Below are 25,981 nucleotides of genomic sequence, written 5' to 3' on the forward strand. Positions count from 1 at the left end.
ACTAGCTGAGTATCACTGATTTTTTTAACCACTCGTTCCCTTAAATGGAAGCAAAAAATAATACTAAAAGAAAGTTACATGGTACCATTCCCTTAAAACTTGTGATGTGCTACCCTTGCCCATAACCGGGACAAACTCTTATCCTATCACAGTTTACCATCATCTGAAGCAGCATTAATGATCAAAGTGACACTCAGCCAGCCTGGTCCAGAGACTTCCTTATTCATCTCTTTCTCAGCAAATGACTTTGCTATGCTTTGATCTAATATTTTATGTAACTTCTTATATATATATATATATATATATATATATATATATATATATATATATATATATATTTACATCTTTATTGGAGTATAATTGCTTAACAATGGTGTGTTAGTTTCTGCTTTATAATAAAATTAATCAGTTATACATATACATATGTTCCCATATCCCCTCCCTCTTGCGTCTCCCACCCACCCTCCCTATCCCACCCCTCCAGGCGGTCACAAAGCACCGAGCTGATCTCCCTGTGCTATGCGGCTGCTTCCCACTAGCTATCTACCTTACGTTTGGTAGTGTATATATGTCCATGCCTCTCTTTCACTTTGTCACAGCTTACCCTTCCCCCTCCCCATATCCTCAAGTCCATTCTCTAGTAGGTCTTTTTGACTCCTTTTTACCAAGGTTAAAAAATAAGATTAAAAATACTTTCTCTTAAATACTGTACTTAAAAATACACCTGAGGCTAACGGTACTAAGGCACTGAGGATAACTGTGCTAACTTTCATTAGCATACTTGGAACTCCTTGATGAAAGGCTGTAACTAGCAGAACATATTATCATTTTTTAGAAGAGAATACTCATCGTTTCTCGATGCTCTAGCGATTCTCATTTTTTCTATTCATTTTACTAATATGGCCCAGATTTCTGGGGACAGAGGAAAATTTTAACATTCCTTTTTTACTTTGAAATTAGGAAACATTGTCTGTTAAAATGTTTAAACTGTCATTTGAACTAATCTGTAAAAACAGAATGTTTTAAAAGTTAATACTAAATATAACTTGTTGGTATCTATGTTAAATTTCATTTCTAAAATGTTTTTCTAATATTTTCACCCAAAAAAAGCCAATCACCAAGCTTTGCAAAGCTTTCAATTAGGGTAAGCTGCAATTAAAAAACCGATAGAGTCATCCCTAATCCAGGAGATCTTAGACACTTAGGTACAAGTTGAAGTCATCTGGAACCAGGAATGCTTTCCATCCAATTAAGGAGGCAAAGGTTTTCATTCATTCCCCAAATATTTATTGTGCACATTCATTATGGCAGGCCCGTGCTAGATGCTGGAAGCAATAAGATGAGTAGAGGGGTGGGGGCAACTTATAGGGAGTGCTCCGGGAAGGCTTCAAGGTGGAGGTGGCTGAATGAGAAAGATAAAGCAAAATGCCATCTGTGGGAATTCACAAGTCCACAGCCCCTAATTAACTGATGTAGAGAATGATTAAAAAATATACTATGACCGTGACCTAAATTTGCATAGCAGGTAGTATAGTATAGTATACTATACTATAGTGTACTATAACCATAGAGAAAAATGTTCTGTTTAGGTATTCAAATCTGAAGAGTGTTTAAAAGAAAGAAACTGTCTAAGAAATAAAATATAAACATTCCCATTCTCCTTCATTTTAAAACTTTAGATGCTATAGTAATATATTAAAGAAGAGATGTTTTGGACATTCTGATGAAGAATCGTTTTATAAACATTTTAGTATAAATTTAAACATAAAAATCCTTTACTACCTTTTTAGAGAATAAGCAATTTTTAAAGTAATTTTTAATTATTTAGAGCTTAAATTTTTATTTTGCTTCTTTGGTAAAATTTTAATGACTTTCATACAAGGAATAGCATCTGGCTTGATCTCATGAGATACTCTGAGCAAGAGCGTCTATACATTCATAAAATTATAAGAAAATCCACATTTATTTTCACTCATCAGGATTTCCTAGAGGGCATTGCATTTCTCTACAGAACGTTATATTTCAAAACATCTGGGTCAGAATAGAACCATTATTCTTTGAGGAATAACGACTGTAATGGGCTAAAAGTTCCCCTAAGTACACTAAAATTAATTTATAGGACATTACTGACTTTAAGAAACTTACATACACACATGCATTGGTTATATATCACCACTTTGAGATTATGATTAGTGTGGTCTGATTATAGAGATGAAATTAAAGCCAAGATGCTTCACCAACATAAGGATATATTTTTTTCTGGGAGGTTGCTGATAGTTTTATAACTTGAAGATAAATTTCTTTGTGTATTTCAACAGTCCATACTGGTAACCAATTGAAAACCAAACGCCATGGGAGAGAAAATTGACGATATGCACTTTAGATATATCTTACTGTTCTCCTTGGTGAATTACCATTTATGGAGGCCAGTTTGGAAGGTCATAAGAGGTGAAGCTGCAAGAAAGAACACTCCAGAGGTCATCCAGGCCGTAGCCAACATTTTCCAGGGTTTGTCAGCGACTTGTGTCACCGGTTAGTCTCCAGAAGATGGCCCTCCAAGCAGTCACACCTGTGTCCTCCCTCCCCTTAAACTGGGACTTCACCTGTGACTGCTTTGACTCTGAGACCAGGACGCTGGGAGAAGCCCAAGTTACGTGGAGATGTCCTGGATGCTGAGGGTAGAGGGAGAGCGGTCACGACCTATGAGTGAAAAAGTGCTCACTGAATCCATCCTCCTCAGACTTTTGGAGAACTCCGCCCAGCTGCAACTGAGACAGGCTGGGACCTGGGACCTGGAACCCTTTGCTGCAGTGCTTGCACTTGGACAAATATCTCCTCAAGCAACAAAATACAAAGAAACTATAAGGGACTAAAAATAACTGTGTGCATGCACAGTTGGTGCAAATTATGGAAAATAAGATACAAAAAGACCGAAAAAACTCAACTGCCACTTCTGAAGAGCCGAAAAGCAGGGTATCTGGAGCAAAAGCAAAAGTACATGCCGCCTGCATTCAGCACCACCAAAGGGGTGGTCAAAACACCTAAGCCACCCCTCTGGCCTGATACCTGGACACACCCCTACCTTCACCCCATATAAGGAACAAGCTCACTCCCTCCTTGGCAAGCAAGCAAGCAAGCAAGGGAAACTGTTGTTTGTTCTTGCTCCCCTCTGGTGCAGCAGGGGCTCCAAAAAAGCCTTGCCTGAATTTTTTGTCTGGCCTCTCATCAATTTTTATTGATTAAGGAGGCCAAGAACCCTGGTCAGTAAGACCACGATCAGACTGCACACGCAGAGGAGATCCCAGGCAAGAATCTCCCAGCTGAGCCCAGCAAACCCAGAACTATGAGAGATAATAATACATTGTTGCATTAGGCCACCAGGTTTGGGGTGATTTTTTTACTCAGCAATATATCATCTGGAGACTTGCCTAGAAACCAGAGCTGGAACACGACAATGACGACCCACCTCCACTAAATTCTATGTCCTGACTTTGTCTACAGTCACCTGCCCTGTGGATATCACCACCTCCTCTGAATATCTATAGTATTTATTACAAAAAATCATCATTTGATACTAAGCAAATACTGCTTTGTATGGTTAGCTGTCTATTTATAACTTCTTTATAACATACGACCTCCATCTGCAGCAGTTATGTAGAGATTACAATGATATTTTTAAAATTGTTTCATTACCTTTACTTAATAAGCACTGAACGTCAATGACTGTCTACCTGCCATCTGGCTAGGTTATGACAGGGGTTCCACCTAGAGGGCTTGTGAACACCAGATTGGGGGACTCCATCCCCCAGAGTTTCTGATTCACAAGGTCTGAAATGTGGTCCAAGAATGTGCATCTCTAACAAAGTTCCCAAGTGATGCTGACGCTGCAGGTCCCGGACCACATTTTGAGAACCTCAGGGTGAAGATAATCCCCAAAGAGTATTTTCTAGGACTGTTAGTCCCCCCAAATTATAAATCAGGTAAAAATAAGTTTGTCTACTATGCTTCTCCATTTCTCATCCTGGGCTACGCCCCTTTGTGATTCCTCTGCTTTACAAGCCTCTCCATGGGCACTGCCTTTACGTCATCCCTGCCTCTCCATGTAAAGTCCTCCAAACATACAGAACATGCCAAAATTCCCACTGCCTTCTACTTTTGATTCAGAAATACTGCATTAAAATGATCGAGTTTGAGCTCATCTTCGGTTGAGATTATACCGGTATATTCTTGTAACAGCAGTGCCCAAGAACACAGTGCCTGATGTATAGAGTTGGTACCCAACTCTATACATCAGGCACTGTTTTTAGGTAAAATTAAATAAAAATTCTATGTACAGTGTGAATTATTGATCATTTTGCCATGGTGCTACATGGCAAGGATTCTATATAAGTTTAAGAATTATGTCTGTGAACTGAAAAGGAATAAAACACCAATATTTGATTTTCAAGTGATTTAAAAAACAATAAAAAGGAATGAAATAATGTCATTTGCAGCAACATGGATGGAACTAGAGATTGTCATACTGAGTGAAGTAAGCCAGACAGAGGAAGACAAATATCATATGATATCACATATGTGGGATTAAAAAAAAAAAGGTACAAATGAACTTATTTACAAAATAGAGTCATAGATGTAGAAAACAAACTTATGGTTACCAGGGAGGAATGGGGAGGAGGGATAAATTGGGAGATTGGGATTGACATATACACACTACGATATATAAAAGAGATAACTAATAAGGACCTACTGTGTAGCTCAGGGAACTCTACTCAGTACTCTGTAATGACCTTTATGGGAGAAGAATCTAAAAAGAGAGTGGATATATGTATATGTATAACTGATTCCCTTTGCTGTACACCTGAAACTAACACAACACTGTAAATCAACTATACTCAATAAAAATTGTTGAAATTAATTAATTAAAAAAACAAACAAAAACCCAAGAAAACATAGGCAACGACAGACATTTGTTAAGTTCCTGTGTTAACTAGAACCAGGGAGAATGATGAATAGGGCACAATCGCAGCTCCTTACAGACTCGGGGAAGACAAGAGGGATGGATGAGATTTTGCTTTAAGCTATGGAGGTTCTAAGCACTCTGGTCAAACACAGAAAAGATCTCTCTTGTTAGAGTGAGGTATTCAGGCACATGCTTGCCACAGTGTGTGGTTGAATTTTATATATTTTATATATTCATACTTTACATATTTTTTATATTCAGACTTTACCTATATTGACCCACTGAATCCTCATGATTACCCTGTGTGGTAGAGACTGTTCTTTTCAGCATCCCCATTGCACAGATCAGGAAACTGAGTCACAGAGACTTCGTTAATAGACTTGAACTTGGGCAGACTGGTCCTAGAGACTGGGGTCCTTGTGACTAGGCTGCAATGCTCTCTTTTAAGGCAATGAGACAGTACAATTCTAAAACAGTTCCAAATGGCAGCATTCAGAACACAGATCTGTCTCTTTCTTGGCTCCACTCCTACTGTACATGACATTTTTACCAGAATAGTTGACAGGTTCACCTCTAAAATAGCTCTGAATTTATAAAATCTGTACTATTAGCCTGAAAAGACTATAACACTATATAGTTAAACCAAGTTGATCTACACCAATTATCCCCAAATGGACAGGTTTAGGCATATGGAAAACCACACAGAGCACATAACAAGGAGTCTGCTTTGTTACTCATTTTTTAAATGAGTAACTGAATGAGTTATAGTAAAGTTGCATATGTAACAGACTGTGGTCCATTCACTTAATAGGTCCAGTATTTGATACCTAAGAGCGTATGCATTACCTCCATGTATACGTAAGGATACATATATGTGGAAAAGGACATACTTTCATTTGTATTTCTCACAATTTTCAGTGTAATTTATAATATACCAGAGACTGAGATGTTAGACACAATAACGTAAAAATTATAAAATGTAAGTATATTTGGCATTTGAGGTCGTGTGTTATTACTAACAGCTAATGTTACACATGTAGCTCTTGCAAAGTTATATTGATTTAGTTTCAAGGAGTTGAGATTATTAATATTCCAAAGGTTACAATTTATATCTAATATACTAAACTTTACTATATTACACTAAGACGAAAACACACAATCATACCATTTGTAAATTGGTGTTTCCAAAATAATTTCATATGGTATTATCTTTATAAGTATAGTTATTTTGCATACAAAGAAGGTATTGTTTTATCTTAATTAGGTTATTTAAATTCTGAACCATTAAGGAAAACAGCATTCGGGTATAAAGCATGTTTATCATAGCTACAGGCAGTATCTTTTTACCTAATAAATAGAATGGAAACTGAGTATCCAATTTCCCAGTAGTTAAGCCTAATGACCAAAGCAATTTTTATGTTGATAAACATATAAGGAACATCTATGTGACGTTTATTGGGCTAGGTGTTCAGCATTTAAAAATGAATGTGGGGCTTCCCTGGTGGCGCCGTGGTTGAGAGTCCGCCTGCCGATGCAGGGGACACGGGTTCGTGCTCCGGTCCGGGAAGATCCCACATGCCGCGGAGCGGCTGGGCCCGTGAGCCATGGCCGCTGAGCCTACACGTCCGGAGCCTGTGCTCCGCAGCGGAAGAGGCCACAACAGTGAGAGGCCCATGTACCGCAAAAAAAAAAAAAAAAAGAATGTGAACTCAGTAATTATAAGGGTGATCATGATAATGCCTGGTGCATAACAGATACTCAATAAATATTTCTTGAAGAATCAATAGATAAATGAATTAAAGCTAATATTTTAGAACTCTTTTTTTATGTCAGGCACTGTTCTAAATACTTTCATGTATTAAAACATTTAATTTTCCTAACAATCGTACTATTTTCACAATTTTCCAGATGAGGAAATGGGCCTTCGGAGGAAATACCTTCCACGTCACCCAGCTATCACGTAGCACAGCTGAGTTTCCAAGCCAGGTTTGTCTGCTCCAGCAGAAAAAACCAGCCTTGCACGCAGTGAAGTCTGCTAACAACTGGTGTGATGGTGTTATCACAGACATGCAAAAACATGCTCTAACAGCAAAAAGGAGGTGATTTTTCTGATTCTCTGGAATGGAAAATATTTTACAGCTGAGGGAAAATATTTTCCCTTTTTAGCTGGGGAAAAATTCAACCACCAAAGGACGGGAAAAGAACAGCCAGGGTAGAGGGGGAAATGCCAGCATGGCTGTCTATTCAGGTGGTGATCAGTAGGTCAGTAAGTTCACAGCAATCAGAGTGAAATGACTCTAGTGAGACCTGGAAGGAGAAATGTCTTTGGCATCCAATCATTAAGGGACCTTGTGTACCATGACAAGGAAATTAGATTTATTGGGAAGACAGTGGGAAGTAATCAGAGTCACTTAAGCAGAGGCGTGATATTGTCAAATTATCTTGACTCTGTTGACAGAGTCAAGCCTGGTCCTTGACAGCGGGGACTCAGGAGCAATAAGCGGTGAGAGGAAGGAAGAGGAAATAAGTGACCACGATCGGGGATCAATACTTGATCTCACTGTGCTACTGCACTCCTCCTGGCCCATTTGTTTTTCACTTTGAAGACATGCAAATCACTTTGGCAATTTGCATAACTAACACAATCAAAACAGTACCAGAGCCCTGCTTTAAACCGCAGCTGCCAGTGTTTTTCCTGCTCCCTCACTTTCTGCCCTACCACCCAGCTAGTTTCCCCAGGCCCCACTACTTCCTTCAGCCAGTGCAACAGAGAGACGTTCAAAGGCTAGTGGTGGTCATGTGGGTCAGTGTTCTCCAGAGAAACAGAACCAAGAGAAGATATATATGTATATATGCATATAAATAGAAAATAATATATATACACACATATATATACGGTGCATTAACATGCTGCACTTTGTATTATATAATATATATCAATCTCTTTATATAATATAGAGAGATTTTGTTTTGTAAGGACTTGGCACATGCAATTATGGAAGCTGGGAAGTCCAACATCTGCAGCATGGACCACCAGGCAGAGATCCAGGAGAGGAGATACGGCAGATAAGGTTGAAGGCAGTCTGCCAGAGAATCTCTTCTTCTTGAGGAGTCTAGTCTTTTCATTCTATTCAGGCTTTCGACTGATTGGATGAGGCCCACTCATGTTATGAAGAGCAATCTGCTTACCAATTTAAATATTAATCTCATTGAAAAACATCCCATTCAACACATGGAATTAACACTCAAAGTGGTCATTCATGTTTCTAGTTGATATGCTATCCATTAAGCATTCAAGAGTCCCCCTGGCATGGCTGGAAATATCTTTCATCCTACTGGTATTTGCTGCTGTAGGTATTCATTTGCTGCAAGTATTCACCTAGTGAGAGCATCAAATTCAAGGCTCCTTGTACCCATGTGCACGAGAATCCTTTATTTGCAAATAGCTTCTTGTATGCTCCTTGGACCCTATTCACTTATGACCCATGAAAAATGCAAGTCTTGTTTTGGTTTTTGAAAGGCATTTTAACGCTCACTTAAAGACACTCCTATTACGGAAACTGGGCAAAAATAAATAAAGGGGAAAAGTTAGACTTAAACTTCTACCTGGGTAATTTCCAAATTCGGCATTTAGAAACATTTTACTACTTGTTTCAAAGACAATGATTACCACCATGTATTTGTTTTTCTCTGAATACAGAAAAATGTCCATCACTGTCCATGTATTACCATTATTAAATAATACTTATGGCACTTAAAGCATACAAAGAGCATTAATCAAAAACACCATTACACTTCACCGACATTTACTGAGCTCTTAACTCTATGCCCAGCACTGAATAAAGGCTTTCTGCTTTCCGACAGCTCCGGGGCATCCTTCCCAGTTGGGCACACTACATCATTTGCACTTAAGAGAAGCCTGGGATTGTAGATGCAAACACCCAAATCCTAATATTTGGCAATCATTTCCTCTCTTACTCAGCACCACTCCTCATCCATCTGCCCCTCAGCCAACAAACAGCTCTGAAGTGAAATTAGCCCTGGAAAATAAAATGCAACAAAATAAAAAGTAGACTTCCTGGCTCAGGAATTGTTTATCCAAATCCACCACGTCTAGCCACAGTGCATTAATTAGGAGGGTTAAGCGTAATGACTCCCCCTGGCCCACGCAAAGCAGGGAGGAAGATGGCTTTGTGGTCCGCAGGATTCGAGGTCCTGGGAACAGCCAGGATCCCCAGCTGACAAGGGAGAAGCTGCTAGGCATTGCAGCTAGCCATAGGCACAGGGTTGGAATTCATTCTCAGCAGAGACCCAGTGGGGCAGGTTGGGCAGGGGCTCTCCAGAGTGATCACCTGTTTCTCCAAGAGCTTTGACAAGAAAGGAGTGGGGGGCGGTTCCTGAGAGAGAGTCGGAGCCTGCACACTGCCAGAGAAATGGGATCACACACACACACACACACACACATGCACAGCTGGCAAACTGTGTTTGCATGTTCATGTGTTGTGCTAGCTCAATATGTAAGAGTACCATTTCAATTAAGAAAATATAAGAGCAGCACTATGAAATTCAGTATGTTTCCTACGGTATTTTCTACAAGGTAAAGCAAATTTTGTGCTGGAATAAAAAATGCTTTAAAATCTGTTCATAGAGATCTCAGTCAGAGTGGTGATAGATTTCAGGGAAGAAATAATGCTTTCTGGGGAACTGATACTTGACAATAAAGCTGGTATGTGACAGGATAACAGGAATATGTATTTTAACAGTCTCCTTTTACAGAAACTTAAATTGTATTTAATGTAAAAGTGAAAATGGCTTTCCTCACACCGGAAGTTCATCTTTCTATTATTTATCTTTTGTGATAAAGTGGCATACGTTGGGGTCCATCTGGATGGGCAACAGATCAAAACAAATGATGTGAAACAGAAATATATGCTACATGCAACTTGTTTCTATGATCCAATTTTTCTTAAACTTGATGCCATGTAGCTTATTAATCAATGCATTTATCATTCAGCAAACAGACGTAGATTCGAGTGGAAAATGAAGTGGGAGAGGAAATGAATGGAAATTATTCAGCTCATGACACACGTTTGGGAGAAGAATTAAGGAGAAGAGCAACAAACAGTCTCAAAATCATCTGAAATGTGTGACCACTATTTAAATAAACAGGACTTATAGTCAAAGAAACAGATTTGTAATTAAATCACTTCACCAGAGTGACACTTGGCAAGGAGGAGGGCAGGAGGGTGATAGGACAGAGCAGGGCCCAGTTGTTCTCACTCATTCCAAGAGCCGGAAAGACAGAGCCTCAGACACAAGACACAACTACATCATCACTCTGACGGCGTGACACCTCTCCAGGTTCCATTCACATCATGTCTTCATGGCGCTGGGCAGAATAGTAGGTGTACTATGGAGACCGGTATGGAGGCTCCTTAAAAAACTAAAAATAGAGCTACCATATGATCCTGCAATCCCACTCTTGGGCACATACCCAAAGAAAACCATAATTCGAAAATGTACTTGCACCCCAATGTTCATTGCAGAACTATTTACAATAGCCAGGACATGGAAGCAACCTAAATGTCCTTCAACAGGGGAATGGATAAAGAAGATGTGGTACATACATACAATGGAATATTACTCAGCCATAAAAAAAGAATGAAATAATGCCATTTGCAGCAATATGGATGGACCTAGAGATTGTCATACTGAGTGAAATAAGTCAGACAGAGAAAGACAAATATCATATGATATCGCTTATATGTGGAATCTAAAAGAAATGAAACAAATGAACTTATTTACAAAACAGAAATACAGTCATAGATGTAGAAAACAAACTTATGGTTACCAAGGGGGAAAGTAGAGGGTGGGGAGGGATAAATTGGGAGATTGGGATTGACATATACACACTACTATATATAAAATAGACAACCAAAAAGGACCTACTGTATAGCCCAGGGAACTCTGCTCAATACTCTGTAATAATCTAAGTGGGAAAAGAATTGGAAAAAAAACAGATACATGTATATGTATCACTGAATCACTTTGCTGTACAACTGAAACTAACACAGCATTGTTAATCAACTATAGTCCAATATAAAATTTAAAAAAAATTTAAAGTTAAAAATAAAAATAATTCTTTGGGGTAAACCTACTAGCTCGAAAAGTTATAGTAAGCTGTGGACCTCTATTTTTACTGCCTTGAGTATTATCTCATTGAGAACAGGGGTGCACTGTGATCCAGGACTACATCAAGCTGTCTGAGTGGAGAATCGCTAATTACTCTGCTCTCCCCTGGGTCCTGGAGGATCCTGGGGCCAATGAGACCACCCAGGAACTACACTGAATCGTCCCCTAAGTCCTTCATGACAGATCAATCATGCCTGGGGCATGCTTCAAAACACAGCAAAGCAGACTCTGGAGGAAAAAGAACAGGACTGTCTCCCCACTTGGAAGTTGAATCCCTCTAGAATATTCCCTCCAAATCCTTTTCCTGCCTGATTGAACCCCTCAGTGGCTCAGGAGCCCTTCTGCTTCATGAACCAGGCCTTCACTTTCCAGAACGAAATAGCCAGTTCTCAAGATTTATAAGTCCTTATGTATAGTGAAAAAAGATTCTACCTCCTTCCAGGACTACTTCTGACCTCTGTAATCATACTTCAGTGGAACCCCTCTTCTCCCACATGATGGATGTGAACTCTATGAGGACCAGGAATTCGTCTGTGTGCAGAACAACTCTATCACCGAGTGCTACATGCTAGCAGATAGTTAGAACTCGATACGTCTTTGTTAGCTGTAACATCTTAAGGCATATTTTGATATGAACACTCCTTTTTTTTTTTAATCTGAAAAGAGGAGTTTGGTTACTTTTAATATAAATTATCATCAGATCTGACACTGTGTCCTCTTAATTCTAGGTTATGCATTCTAGTACTAGATAGAACATATTTAATCCCTCCCCTAGCTTAACTCTCCAAATACTCGGGGAAAAAATGTGATTTTATGCATAATATTTATTCTCTAAGACATACATACTCTACATATGCTCCTAAATTTTTATAAAAAAATCGTTTTGAGCCTCTTCACCTCCCTGGGTTGTCCACTTCTTGGAATGCTTTGGTTTGTCAACAGTGCTTTTAAAATGCAACAATTGGAACTAAACCTAACACTGACAGCAAGTTTCAAGTTCTGAACAGTACAGACTGGAGGAAGATCGTCATCTCACGAGTGCTACACACAGTTTCTTCTTCCCACAAATATTTACTGTAGGGCTGCAATGCACCAGCCCAGCTCTGAGCGCTGTGGCTCTAAATAAGGACAGAGGCAAAGCACTTCTCCCTTCTGTATCTTATTTTCAAGGAGGAGTAGACAGGTTAGGTAACTTTGGATTGGGATCTATATTAACCAAGTAAATAATACCAAGGAGCGGGACAGAAAGTGGGGTAGGGAGCTGCAGTACTAAGACAAATTCAGACAGGTGGGTAGAGCCAGACATATAAAGAAGTAGGGGGAAAGCATCACAGGTAAATGGAAACGGTAAATCCTATCCCTGAGGCAGAACTGAGCTTCATGTACCCAAAACTGAAGAAAAGCTCGCGGGTACTGGCCAAAGAAAACCCAGGGGACAGTTTTATTACATGTAACGTAATTGTAGTAATTGACAGTTAGGCTAGTTCCAGTTTATCACGGTAGATTTGCCAGACAGGTTGGTCCTGTTAGTGAAAATCCCACAGAACCAAATTTGGCGGAGAGCACGGGGCAAGGAAAGACTTAAAACAGAGTCTTCACCCATGTACGTCTGAAAAAATACACTCTCCATGAAAAAGGTGTGCTGGAGAGCTACTGTATTTAAAGGTCTAGGGGCTAGGTGAGAAGATTTGTTCTCTTCAGATACTGTCTAACATTGAGTCTTCCAAATACGATATTACATATTTAAGAAGTATGTATGCCTTTTATATTGTCATTCAGAATATTATAAAAAGAGTGAAATATGAATTAGCCAAGGGAAAGAGCCTTGTCAAAAGGATTCTGCAGTTTGCATTTGATACTGTTCAATTTTTAAAAAATTAAAATACACTCTACTTTTAAGTATTAGATTTATTCATATTGCAAGGGATAGTTGTACTAAAAAAGTCTTGAATATTAAGAGCTCAGCTAGGTATGGAAATCTAAAGGGCTCGATTTAGAAGAATCAGAATTAGTCACTATCAGAGTAACTGTTAACAGTTGTAAAGTTAATTTAGCAGCTGAGATTAACCAATCCAGCAACGGCAGAGATGATTTTTATATATAAATGTGGTATTAAAATAGGTTGTCATATCCTTTAAAAAAACAGTGTGGCAAGCACAAAATCTGTATTTAACCTCTTCAGGGACTCTTAGAACAAGCTGTACAAATTTATCAAGTGTAAAGGCAGGCTTTAGAACATAAAGCTTGACCATATACTGGTATTTTGAAGAACCCTAATACCAACCTTTAAGAGACTGTTAGTGACAGGTGGAAAGATCTCAAGGAGATTTGATCAAGGATGGGAAATTTAGGAAGAAATTGGTATTGGAGGTTGACAAAAAGTGTGAACATTGTTAGTGGCAGAAAGCTTGGCAACACTCTCACTTATGATGAGAAAGTAGCTGAAGAGACTTACAGGCTGCATATGATAAGATACCAATGTAGAGACAAATGGAAAGAGGACTCCAGTTTTGAAGCAAAATTTAGAGGAAATATAAGGGAACCAGGCTTTGTTCCTTTTGCTTAGAAATAAACTTATTTTTCTTTCCTTAGTCTCTCCCAGCAGAAGATTTTCAAATTAAGAAAATGCCTCAGTGCAAATCTCAAATCCTGGTTCCTCTCCAGTAAACATCTCTGAGTTAAAACGAATTCAAGGGAATGATTATAAAAATTCTTCAGGGGGACTTCCCTGGTGGTCCAGTAGTTAAGAATCATCCTTCCAATGCCAGGGACTGGGGAATGGAGATCCCACGTGCCACAGGGCAACTAAGCCCACGTGCCACAACTAGAGAGCCCACACACCACAACTACTGAGCCCACGCACCACAACTGGAGAGGAGCCCGCAAAGAAGATCCTGCATGCCACAATTAAGATGCAACACAGCCAAATATATAAATAAATAAGAAGAAATTAAAAAAAAAACTCTAAGAGCTTAGAAGGATTAGAAATAGTACCTTGTAAACCCTTTCCAAGAGAGAAAAGCCCTCTAAGGATCTTAAGAGTATCCCTGGAAAGTTCCCCCTGTTAAACATGGGGATTCTGAGAAGGTTAAGATCCTTGTCTCCAGCTGCCTCACAGGAAGCCAACATAGTTGAGTTGATCTTGAAGAAAATTTTGCGTGTGACTTTTGTCTAATTAAATGGATTATAAATCAAAACACAGGAGACCTACAAAATGTTTAAGGAAATTGGTCAGCTTTGACTGAAAAGGACAGAGACAGTCCAAAGTGAAAAGAGGCCTTGGCCACGTTTTGTGAGCAGGAAGCAAGCTTGAGAGGGCTTCTCATTTGAAGGACAGACGGTATCTTATAGAAAAGAAAGAATAAGGAAAAGGGAATAACCAAGCCCTAGAGAGGAGAACCAAGAGCCTCAGGAAACTGCTTCTGGGAGGCAGGAACAAGCCTAGTCAAAGAATTTGCAACAAGTACCCAGATTTCAGAACTATTATGGACCAGGGTCTGCTGTGAGTCTCTTGTTTCTTTCTTCGTGAATAGGAGTGTCTATGGAGGTGATTCAACCTTTGAGTGTTGAGTGTGTAGCAGAGAGACAGTGTGTTTCTTTATTTTAGAATTCATCATATTGAAAACAACCATCCTAGAAGAAGTGCACCCAAGAAGCCTCACTTGCACCTAGATAGCTTAGATGACAAGATCCTGGACTTGTTAGTTGATGAAAAAATGGATTGAGACCTGAGAGGGCTTGGGGAAAGGAATAATTGTAGTTTGCACCCTGGAATGCAAAGGAAGGTGTGTAAGTAATTGTGACCACAGGTGAGCTGTGGTGGCTTAAAACATGAGCTCCAATTTATTTGACACTATTTCCATGAAAAGGTGGGCTCAGGCTTCCCTGGTGGCGCAGTGGTTGGGAGTCCGCCTGCTGATGCAGGGGACATGGGTTTGTGCCCTGGTCTGGGAAGATCCCACATGCCGCGGAGCGGCTGGGCCCGTGAGCCATGGCTGCTGAGCCTGCGCGTCCGGAGCCTGTGCTCCGCAACAGGAGAGGCCACAGCAGTGAGAGGCCCGCGTACCGCACAAAAAAGGTGGCCTCTATATCCACTGTCCTCGCATCTAGGTAGGAATGTGAGCAACTGCTTTGACTAATAGGTTACTGCCTAAGAGATGCTGGGTGACTTCTGAGGCTGGAAAATGAAAATCAATGCAGCTTCTGATTTGTTTGTTGGAAAATTCGCACTTAGAACTCTGTGTCTCCATGCAAGAAGTCTGGCTACCTTGAAGTACAATGCCTGCCGTGAAGATGCAGAGACATGAAGAGGTCATGTATAGGTTATTCAGTGGGTGGTCCTAGTCTTCTAATAATCCCAGGTCAGGTGCCCAACATCTGAGTAAATGACCTCTCAGATAATCCCAGTCCCTAGCATTTGAGTCACCTCAGTGTCATAGACTGGGAGTCACAGACTGGACGTCAGAGCCACACACAGCAAAGCATCTCACTGTGTGCTGTCAAACACCTAACCCACAGAATTCATGGGCATTATAAGATGGTTGCTTTAACCCATTAAATTTTGGGGCAATTCATTACACAGAAATAGCAACCAGAATATGATCTCATAGAGAAGTTGTGAGTTACCACGGAAAGCACATAAAACTATTCCTACTGGACGTGTAGTATTTAACAATATTAGATATAATAACGATGATTATTATAAATTTATTATATATATTATATTAATGTTGAGATTAGAGAAAACTGCCTTTACCCTTATAGCACATTCATTTAGCAGGCTGGGAAGAGAGATTATCTGTTAAGGCTGATTACCAGAAATTACATACTAAGCCCAGAATTTCTGCAGCTTGAGGCACCTGGGAGAAAATGGTCACCTCCTTTGCTGACATCATACAAAGGCAGAGTAACTGACACCTATTAAATATCACCTGCAGTGTTAGCCAGTCCCTGTAAATCACCTCCCAAGGATCTCATAGTCTGTTACCCCAATTCAAATTCAGCGTAGTGGCTTTTTCTTAGGCATTTCTACTCTCCAAGTTATTTCACTGAAGTTGAAAGCACTAATGTCCCTAAAGAATATCAGAAGAAAAAAAAATAAAACTTTTCATAGAACAATTCACTTAGAATCAAACCAGGCCAGTACCTCAGGTCAATGCTGTAGGTTCAACAGCTGTAATAAAGTCTTCATCCTTCAGTTGAAGACCATTTAAAAGATCTTCAGAACAATGTTACTTTGTTAAGAAGAGTGTTATTTTGACTTAGAAAAATGAAAAAAAAATACCATTTCCCTAAGTGCTCAGATATTCACAAGACAATCCTATGCAAGTAAACTTTCAACAAACTTTCCCTTTCATTATCATTGGTTATATTAGTTTTTCATAGCATGGGCTATCCTACATAATAACTAAAGAGTTGTTAAAACAAAAGGAAATTGAGAGCATCACCCCCATAAAGATGAAGAAAAGTAAAAAGAATTATCAAAGAGATATTTACAATACTTAAATTTAAAGGCCCATGAAATGTAGAGAAACAGTAGCATAAGTAAAGAACACTTGGCAATATGTACATGGAACAGAAGTGAAAGACAGCATGCATTTTTCTACAAATTCTTGACACTAGAAAATTCTTGGTTTAGCAGCTGTGAGATTGACATTCAGACAGTAAAGAAAAGCCATAGGTTAGGTTTCACTTATCTAAGGCAAACAGAGGGTGTAAACACATAAAGGTCAGAGTGTGGGCAAACTATGAATAGCAATGAGCTAGCTTTTTATTTTCATTATTTTTTAACATCATCATTATTATGAAAGGCTAGATCTGGGTCTTCATCACTTCATCACTAAGGGAAGATACTAACTAATGGGTCTTATTCACTGCAAACAATAAACTATGTTGATGAAAAACAGGGATTTGATTCCTTTTCCCACTTTTATTTATCAAACACTTAATGGTATTTATTTTGTCTCAATGAATCTTCCTAGCATTTTAGAAATATTAACTCATTTTAATTCTCGTAACTTTGTGAGGAACGTCTCACATGTGTCACTATCTACACATGAGGAAACTGTGCCACAAAGATGTCAAGTAATATTGCCGAGGTCCCAGTACTAAAAGTGGCAAAGCTCACATTTGAACCCAATTACTTTTCTTCCAGACACGTTTTTAACTACCTTGCTCTGTTGCCTCTCCACATGTAACAAGCAAGAGATTTCTTCTAATTCTAAGCCACGACATTTCTAGTATGCGCTCACTGGACACCAAAGAGAATGCCTGAGTAAGAAGGTAGCATTGCCAGTCACAGGCAAGTCTTTTACTGTGTTATTGGCTAATCATGAGCAGATACCACTTCTTCCAAAACTTGAATGTACTATCGTAGTCGTTTCATACTAAATGGTCATAGAGAAAGTAGTTTTAGATTAAAACAAAACCATCTTGCTGGAATTTGAATTTTTAAAGCTTTGTAAAATTTACAATAACAAATCTCTTTCATATTTTGTAACTTTATGAAAATTAATTTTGAATAAAATTGGAAAGTAAAACTGCTATGGATCTAAATTGCACAACTTGAACACAACTTTCAGCCACCACGAAGCATTCACAGCCCTACACCCCTGTGTGGAACTTGTTTAGCATTAAGTGTTTAAGTTTACAGGTAGGAATAATTTACTCTCTGTTAAAAAATGTGACCATTTGTGAAAACATAGCCAGTGCCTCACTTAACAAATGTTTGTTCACTGTATCTCACGCCTGAGCTTTCCAGTGCCCTGCAGCACTGTGTGTCCAGCAGTTTCCTGGAGCCAGAATTCTTTCCTAAGAAGCTCTCTTTTTGACGTTGACATCAAAAGCACAAATCCTAAAGAATTCCAAGCGCTCCTGTGTATCAGAGACTGGGTATTCTCTGGCAGCGGCTGGGGGAAGAGAGCCCTCTGCAATTGTCTTCTTTGCCTGCCGCATCCAGATTTGCACGAGATGATGAATGGAGCCATCACATCAGGAACCCCACACCCAGAAGCACTCTGGCTGCTTCTGCCTTTCGTTCTCTTTTAAGAGCCAAGTCTCATCACCAGTTCTACCCTCGTGTCATGCCTCTTTCAATTATTTAACAGGGTTGCAGAGACAGGGGAGAGAATTAGTATTGAATAGATGTCATTTCTCATCCCCACCTGGAGGTTATGAAGGCGGCTGCAAGTGGCTCGAGGTGATGTCGTAGGAATGAGCCGGGGGGAAAGCAATGCTCACATTGCCACCCTCCCCCTTCAGCGGTACCTCAAACCTAGAGATTCTAAATCCATGTTGGCATCCTCAGTGCCCCCTTTGTGCTGCAAAAAATCGAGTTAAATGTTGGCTAATCAGCAAGTTCTAAATATCCTGATTAATAAAACACGGGTAGCTACACCTGCCCATCCCATGATCCTAGACACTTCCGCATCAAGAATTTTGTTCTACAATCTTTCAAACACAGTGATCACACTGAGTCTCATTAAATCAGCCATAAATTCATAATAATTTCCAAAATCCACACCCGAGGAGTTTTAACAACCTATACCTGCCTAACTGAGCCCAGAATTTAAAAACTACTGACCAGGGTGTGTCAGCAATTACTATTTTCATTTAATAGTCAATAAAATGTGTTATTCAGTCTTACTGATTAATGCAATTATCCACAACATCTGTTTTAAGCAAGAAAAATTAATGTGAATTATGCTAATTTTGTTTCTGAAAGCAAATAATAATATGGAAATTTCCTGATTTTCATTATAGAAAAGTCTTTCAATACTATTAGCATGCTCAGTGGAGTTCACGCTAAGCACATGGGACTCTAATACACAATTTAGACTCAGGAGAGTCCTTGGAAAGTGTACTTTTGGAAAAATGAAAAGTGAATTAGCCTTTCTACCCCCTGGCATTCACCCTGTAGCGTCAGGCTCATTCCTGCTCAAAATGCATTTCACTTGGATAATACAGAGCATTCTGGGTAAATGTGCACAGGTTATTCATAAATTAATGTTTGTGATGGCTTTACCTGGAACCCGGCTCTCTCCAACCTCACAAGTCAGCTGCTACACTTTGGCGAAGAATCATTTAGGACCCTGTCATGTTGTAAGTGACTTAACATCCAAACAAGAAAATGGCTTAAACAATAAAGAACATATATTGAATCCTTTTGTTCGGTTTTGAACAAGGTTTGGTTTCTAGCAAGAATTGACCCCATGGCTCAACCGACATCATGTAGAACGTATGTTTTCTTTCTCTCCTTCTGTCCTGCCTGTTTCCAAGTCAGATTCAGCATCCACAGCATCTCTGGTCCCCTTGAAGCGCCAAGCTTTTCCCTCACAATATCCTGTTACAGACCTGAAGTCCTCATACAAACCATTCAGAAGAAGAGAGCTAGTCTATTCCAGAGGTTTTCAGGAAGAGTAAGGCTTCTCCTCCCAGGAAGTTTACTAAAGGCTCCAGTGTGTGCTATTCTGATGGAGTTATGTTTCCAGTCCTGAGCCATTTCCTACGACAGAGTATTATGATATACGATTGGTTTAAGCCCATCAAGGCTGTCCTGAGTCACTTGGTTGAACATGGCAGGGCTGGTTCTCTGAGCACTGGTATTAGAAGGCAGAATGAATCATGGGTAGCAGACAGCAGGTGTCCACTGAAGGTGAGTCCCACCCTGCCTTAGCTAAACCTGCCTTTGGGGACAACCGTGTCCCTGGGTGTCCAGAGTGAAGCACGACCACATGGTTATATGAAAGGAGTAACAGAAGAAAAGAAAAGGCTCTCACTTTTGAAATGAGATCTAGCAAATTACTTTTTTCTGCATTTACCAGTAAACAGACATTTTTTCTCTAGGGGACAAGCTTGAGATGTTAAGTGAGTTTCTCAAGGCTAAAAAGCTTTGGTGAAGCCAGGACTGCATCTCAGGTACTCTGAATCTCAGTACAGTATCCTCCCTACCAAACTCTTTTGAGCATTATTATTTATTTTTACCTTATTTTCTAAATTTTAATAAAATTAATTCTAGGTATATTCTATAAATTGGACCCATTTTATACTGCATCTAACCTATGAGTCATGGGCAGCTAACCCTAACAACAAGAAACCCAAACTCCTCCATTCAGAGGTTAGCAGCTTTGAGGGTTACATGAACTCTTTTTAGTTTGGGGATTGTAATTTTGTGCCTTGAAAGAAAAAAATCAGTAAATTCAGTAATAATAGAAAGGACAAAGAAACTGGCAGTCAGAAGGCCCATGTTTTTGTCCCAGCTTTACCACTAACTACTCGTATGATGTAAGCAAGTTATTCATCCTCTGTGGGTTTCAGCTGTGGAATTAAGATAAAGACTTTTTAAGGGACTTTCTGATTCTGGAACCCTTTGATCCACAAATTTTGGTTAAGCAATGGGAAAAGTTTGTGGTACCTTAATTGTAAAGAAACACATAGAATTTGGAATTAGATTAGCTAATCTCAAATTAGGCTCTGGCCCTGAGATTAAATATGTTATTTAACTTTTATGATTTTTCTATGATTTTTATAACTCTAAAAATAGAATTAATTAACCTATAATATATCCACTATTTCAAAATGAAGAATATTCCAAAAGCCATATTTTTTTCAGTTCGCCAGAGTTCATGAAGGGATTGCCAAGTAAGAGATCAGCCTCTAGTTGGAGTAAGGAAAGGTGTCCCCTTGGGCTATCACTGGAAAGACAAATAGAAGATCTTGAAAGGGGTATCCTAGGAAGAAGGAAGGGAAGTTAAAGATTCTTTAAAAAAAAAAAAAAAGGGAAAATTGAAGTAGAGAAATATCAAAAAATTGTGAACGCAGGGAAGGAAAATGTACATAATAACAAAGGTTTATTTGTTTTTGTTTTCTTCCCCCCCAAACCCTTCTAAAGCATGGTTGTCATGCATGGTCAGTTTGAGAGTGAGGAAACGTTGGAAGGAAAGGGTTCCAGCCTTTTCTCCTCTGACGCGGCCCCCACCATCTGAGGAATGATGGAGTGTGCTGATGGAGGCCTGGCAGCATGCAGGGCAAGTAGCAGTAACACTGGGCTTGGTCCCTGGTTTATCTCCACATTTGAAATACAATGGATCTTAGGGACATTTGCTTATAAATTCCAGAAGGTCATGAGGAGTATGTGCTACAGGTTAACTAAACACTGGACTTCGTACAATCCTTATAATTTCCTGTTATAGAGTACGAAATTAAAATACCCCTGAGGTCTAAGAATTTGATTATTCCCCTTGTAAGAGACAGATGTCTTATAGGCCCAGATCCCTAGTGTGAATTAATTGCAGCCTAATAAGTGATGTTAATCTATGTAAAAAAGAAGGAAAAAGACTGGATTAAGTGGCCATTTGGAAAAGCATGCAAATGAGAGTTAAAGAAGCTAAACTGGTCAGTCTCTGTCTTCAATGAGAGAAGGAGAGCTCCGGAGAGACCTGGAGCTATGGACCTCATCAGAGGTGTGCTTCCCCCATGGCCTTCTCAACATCCCAGCTTTCCCCAGGTGTAGATGAACTAACCCCACCCCAAACCATTTGATTTCCCTCCTGATTCCATGCTACGAAGGAAAGTCTGATTACAAATTTCCTTTCCAGAACTTTCCTGTTTGCAGTCAAGCATATCATCACTAAAATAAATATCTCCAGGTACAAATTAATAAATTTGACCAACTGCATTGTACATATACCTTCTGTAATTTTGATTAGTCCATTCACTTCGTAAGAGATTGATCATCTCTGGTTGTGCTGATAAAATCTTGTGTCTGAAATGCAAGCCCAAGGCACACTACCCTTTAACTGCCCAAGGACCTCCAGAGCTGATGTCTCTGGAAGATGAATCTGCATCCTTCCCTTGAGCACTAATGCAAACTACGTCCAAACTGGATGGATTATGTTATTTTGTGTTTTGCACTTCCAGGGTTAGTTAACTAAATAGATAAATGATTATAATGTTATACCATGCAAAATATGTCAAAATGTATATGCATTATAAAGCTTGGGGTTAGATTTATTATTTTTTAAGATCTTAGTCTATGTATTTTTTACAGCTTAAATCTTCTGGAGTGTAATAATAGCTAGGAAATAGTTTCCAAATTTTCTCTTTTTTTATATGCCTTAAAACAAAAACAAACAAAACAACTAGATGTAAAGTTAATAGATTAGTATATTTGAAAGACTCTAAGTTTCTAAAAGAACAAATTAAATTGACTCACATTTAAATTAGCAAAGTCTTAATTCTGAAATTAGATGGTTTGCCCCATATGCACATGTATTATTTGGATAACTTTAGCACAGGCAAAATACATTAAGGAAACTTCAAAGGAGGATATGTCTCATTTGTTCAACCATCAGGAAATGTCCCCATGTATACAAGATGTTTTGCCTTCCTTTGGAGAGAAGCAAGACTTGAAATTACTGAAATCACTGCCCTGAATAGATTCTTTTTGCTTTCCACACACAGGGTATGCTGTTTAATTTATCCAATTTAAATGGCATTCACAACTTTTCTGGACTATCTATTTAGTCCATCAAGACAAACAATTTAATGGCTCATAAGATTTAACAGTATGTTTCAATATACTCTTAAAGAGATACTTTTAACTCCATCCTATAGAAAACTAAGATGTACTTGAACCTGAAATGAGCTTCCCTTTCTGATGCTCAGAACGATGTCTCTTTAAGAAAGTAATATATAAGCTGGGAATTTCCTTTATTTCTCTCATAATTAACCCAATTTTCCTATAGAATGTCCACTGACTCACACTGTGACATAATAAGTGTGTTTGCCCCTGAAGAAAACACAGCTGCTCATAAGTGGAAACTTTTTCAAAAGACTTTTGAGGATTTCTAAAGATGTGGCTTAACCTCAATATGAGGATACAGATCGTGGCTATTTATATTTGATGTTGAATAATTTCATTATTATTTCTAACAAGGAAACAACCAAGTGTGATTTATTTAAAAAGTCACATAAGCCACTCCAGCTTTATCTGACTCATTGCCAAGTAGACATGAACAGCAGGAGATTTCTGGCGGTGACATAATGCCAAAGAAGGGGGTGGGAATCAAAACAGTGTCTTCATTTCCAAATATGGTTCAGATGTTGATCATTATGGATATTAAACAAAATTGCCAACCAGTATTCTCATAGGAAGTTTCCTTCCAAATCATCTTAGGATCATGCAAAGAATCTAGATGATGAGCAAATACTGTTTAACTTTCATAAATCTTGCTTTTAGCATTTTCACACCCACTGTCAGAATGGATCCGTGTCCCTCACTCCACTCCCCACCCAATAAGCTTAAGAGATAGCTGTTTGACATTCTAACGATCACATCACCAAGTCAAAAGAAAGAGCCGTATCATAGAGCACAGTTCCAGTTAACACTTAGCTGATAAATGTCCTCACTTTGCAGATACTTCATTCTCAGAAGCTCCACAAATACGCCAGGAGCCTATGGCAGGGCAATGACTGGAGTAAAAGTGTCTGTCACTGCATGAGTCGGACACATCTTCCGACGTTTCCTACAAACTCTAGACAGGTCACCATCTGCTTGCCCTTCGATGACATTTTCAAAATCAGCACAAAGAAAGTACAAAGAGGTTACACATGTCTTTTCTCCCTGGAAGGTGATTCGAGTTCATTACTCTCTTCCTCTCAGGCTCTCCTTGACACTCCCCTCCCTTTGTTTCTTTCCTTTTGGTTTTGTTTCATTGCCCCTTCTGTCCCTACCATCCATTCTTAAGAAGAAAGAATGAACATACAGAACAAGACGTGGGGAAAGCTCATTTTCTACAAGGCTAATGAGTCCCGAGGACTAGACAACGGTTAGGTTGAGGTTACAAGAGGATTACAGATTCTAGCATTCTGTCTCAAGACCCCTTTTAGGGGAACACAACAACATTTATAATATTTTCACCCAATATCCTTCAGTCTGCTCAATCTCCTTAAAAATGCTTTGAAATAAGTTCCCAGCATCTTTCAAGCAGTTTCACTTAGAACAGCCCCGGCTAGATTTTCACTGCAAAATAAAGCCTAAATGTAATAAGTTGAATATTCTATTTCTCTAGCCCATGTAAGTTTCAAATAATGCTTTTTTTCATGAAGAAAAACAATACAAATGAAACAGACACCAGACAAAAGCAATCCACACACACCCCTGAGAATGAATACGGAAGCAGTAGAACGTACGAGGCAGTGAAGTGCCGTCCTAATTCATATTATGTCATCAGCGACACAGCTGTCACAGCTCTTACTTCTCTGTCACTGCGTTAAGAAAGTTATTTTCAAACATTCTAGCTTAATGGGAAGTGGGCAAAATTAGCAGCCATCAACAGCCCCACTGTCTGAAAATGAATGACAGCAGTGTCACAGCCATCCAGGGCAGCCCTGGGAGCCATCCGTGTCCAAAGTGACTCCGTAGGATGTTTAGACAAAGAGAAGTTTTTATCTTTCAAGCAGCAAGTGTCCTCAAGGATTTGGTTCCTTCATTCAGAAAATAAAGGTTACACTTAATATGTTTCCATTAGTTACCAATGATTCCCTTCCAATGGACCATCACACACTGAGGCGGGAGCCCCGCTGCTCTTAAGCCTTGGCCACTCCTGGGGGCACACAGAGCAGTGCTGGCTGCAGTTGGCTTGGCTGTGCTAGTTGATCAAATCAAACCTCCTCTTACCTCGACTTCCTTGTTCTTCTCTTTGTTTCTGCCCATTGAACTTCTCCCATTGCTGGCCGTCTCCCGGGTGGGGATTACGGAAATCTGGTGGAGGGGCATACTGGCAGGGTTGCAGGTGGCCAGTCCCTGACTGGATGCCTTATCTCTTCACTCGCCCTGAGGGGCCCACCTGCACAATTGTTCATATCCTGGCTTTGCCAAGCTCAGTTCTAAACAAAAAGGGGGAAAAGAGTGTTTGAGACACTGTGCAGCAGAAGCCAGGGTCTCTGGCCAAAATGTCAAACACACTGAAAAGGGAATGGAAAAGAAATGCAAGAGCAAATCATCCAGGGAGGATTGCATCTCAAAAGAACGATTTACTGCAAGTCATAACTCCACCGCTTTGTCACTGGAGCATCCCCTCTCCCCTAAGAGCATTGTGGGAGACAATTCAATTTCTATGGTACCTAATAACTGTCATGGAAACCAAGGAAACGTAGATCTCACAGACCCTTATTAGCAACCGCTTCCTTTAATGGCACGGACTCCCATATCTGCAGCGGCTGCCACTTCTGTTTTTGTTTCTCCCTGATTTCCCAGGAGCCCGCTGAGCACCCAGAGACACCGCATCCTGCTGACTAGGTAAATAAGCAGAAGGCTGAAAAGCTTAGTGTCCTATTTGGAGCCAAATCTCTTCCTTGAAAGATACGGCTAGCTGGCTGTGCCCTTAATGCATCACAATAATCTGCTTAGGTTAAAGGATCTGCCTTGAAGCGAAGAGCATCCAACGAAGTGTTGAAAAAATAAGAGACAGAGAAAGAGACTGGGAACAAGTGCAAATGTCTTTCTTTGACTGGTTATTAGAGAGAGCTGCCTACTGCCTGCACTTCCTCAGTAAGACATCAGCAACAGGAGTCAGGGCATCCTTACTCCGAGGCTTGGAGCCCCAAACTGCCCATTTCTGCTTTAACTGCAACTCCTGTGCTCCCGGAAATATATCTGTTAGAACCAAGAGTATTTTCTCCTTGCTTTTCCAGGAAGGGAGTAGACTCTGCTAAGGACTTTACTGTTCTCTTTATAGATATACAATTTGGAGAAAATGAATGGTTAATCCAAATTTCTCCCTTCAAATTAAAAAAAAAATCCAATCTCTCAGTGGAGTGAATTCTCAA

At 39.6% G+C, this 25,981-nt stretch overlaps 1 protein-coding gene across 3 annotated transcripts in view; it reads right to left on the reverse strand.

The window, feature by feature from the left end:
* MARCHF1 (membrane associated ring-CH-type finger 1) overlaps window positions 1–24,929 on the reverse strand; it is a gene marked incomplete at its 5' end in the record, with an annotated part of 458,172 nt that extends 433,243 nt beyond the window's left edge. For all 3 annotated transcript variants that reach the window (XM_081242018.1, XM_081242016.1, XM_081242017.1), the window contains one exon: window positions 24,831–24,929. In XM_081242018.1, coding sequence (XP_081098144.1) covers window positions 24,831–24,929 — 99 coding nt within the window. The remainder of the gene's footprint in view (window positions 1–24,830) is intronic.
* Window positions 24,930–25,981: the final 1,052 nt, after the last annotated feature.

The sequence above is a fragment of the Mesoplodon bidens genome (assembly GCF_964165515.1).
Source record: "Mesoplodon bidens genome assembly, chromosome: 1".
In the NCBI taxonomy this organism is placed as follows: domain Eukaryota; kingdom Metazoa; phylum Chordata; class Mammalia; order Artiodactyla; family Ziphiidae; genus Mesoplodon; species Mesoplodon bidens.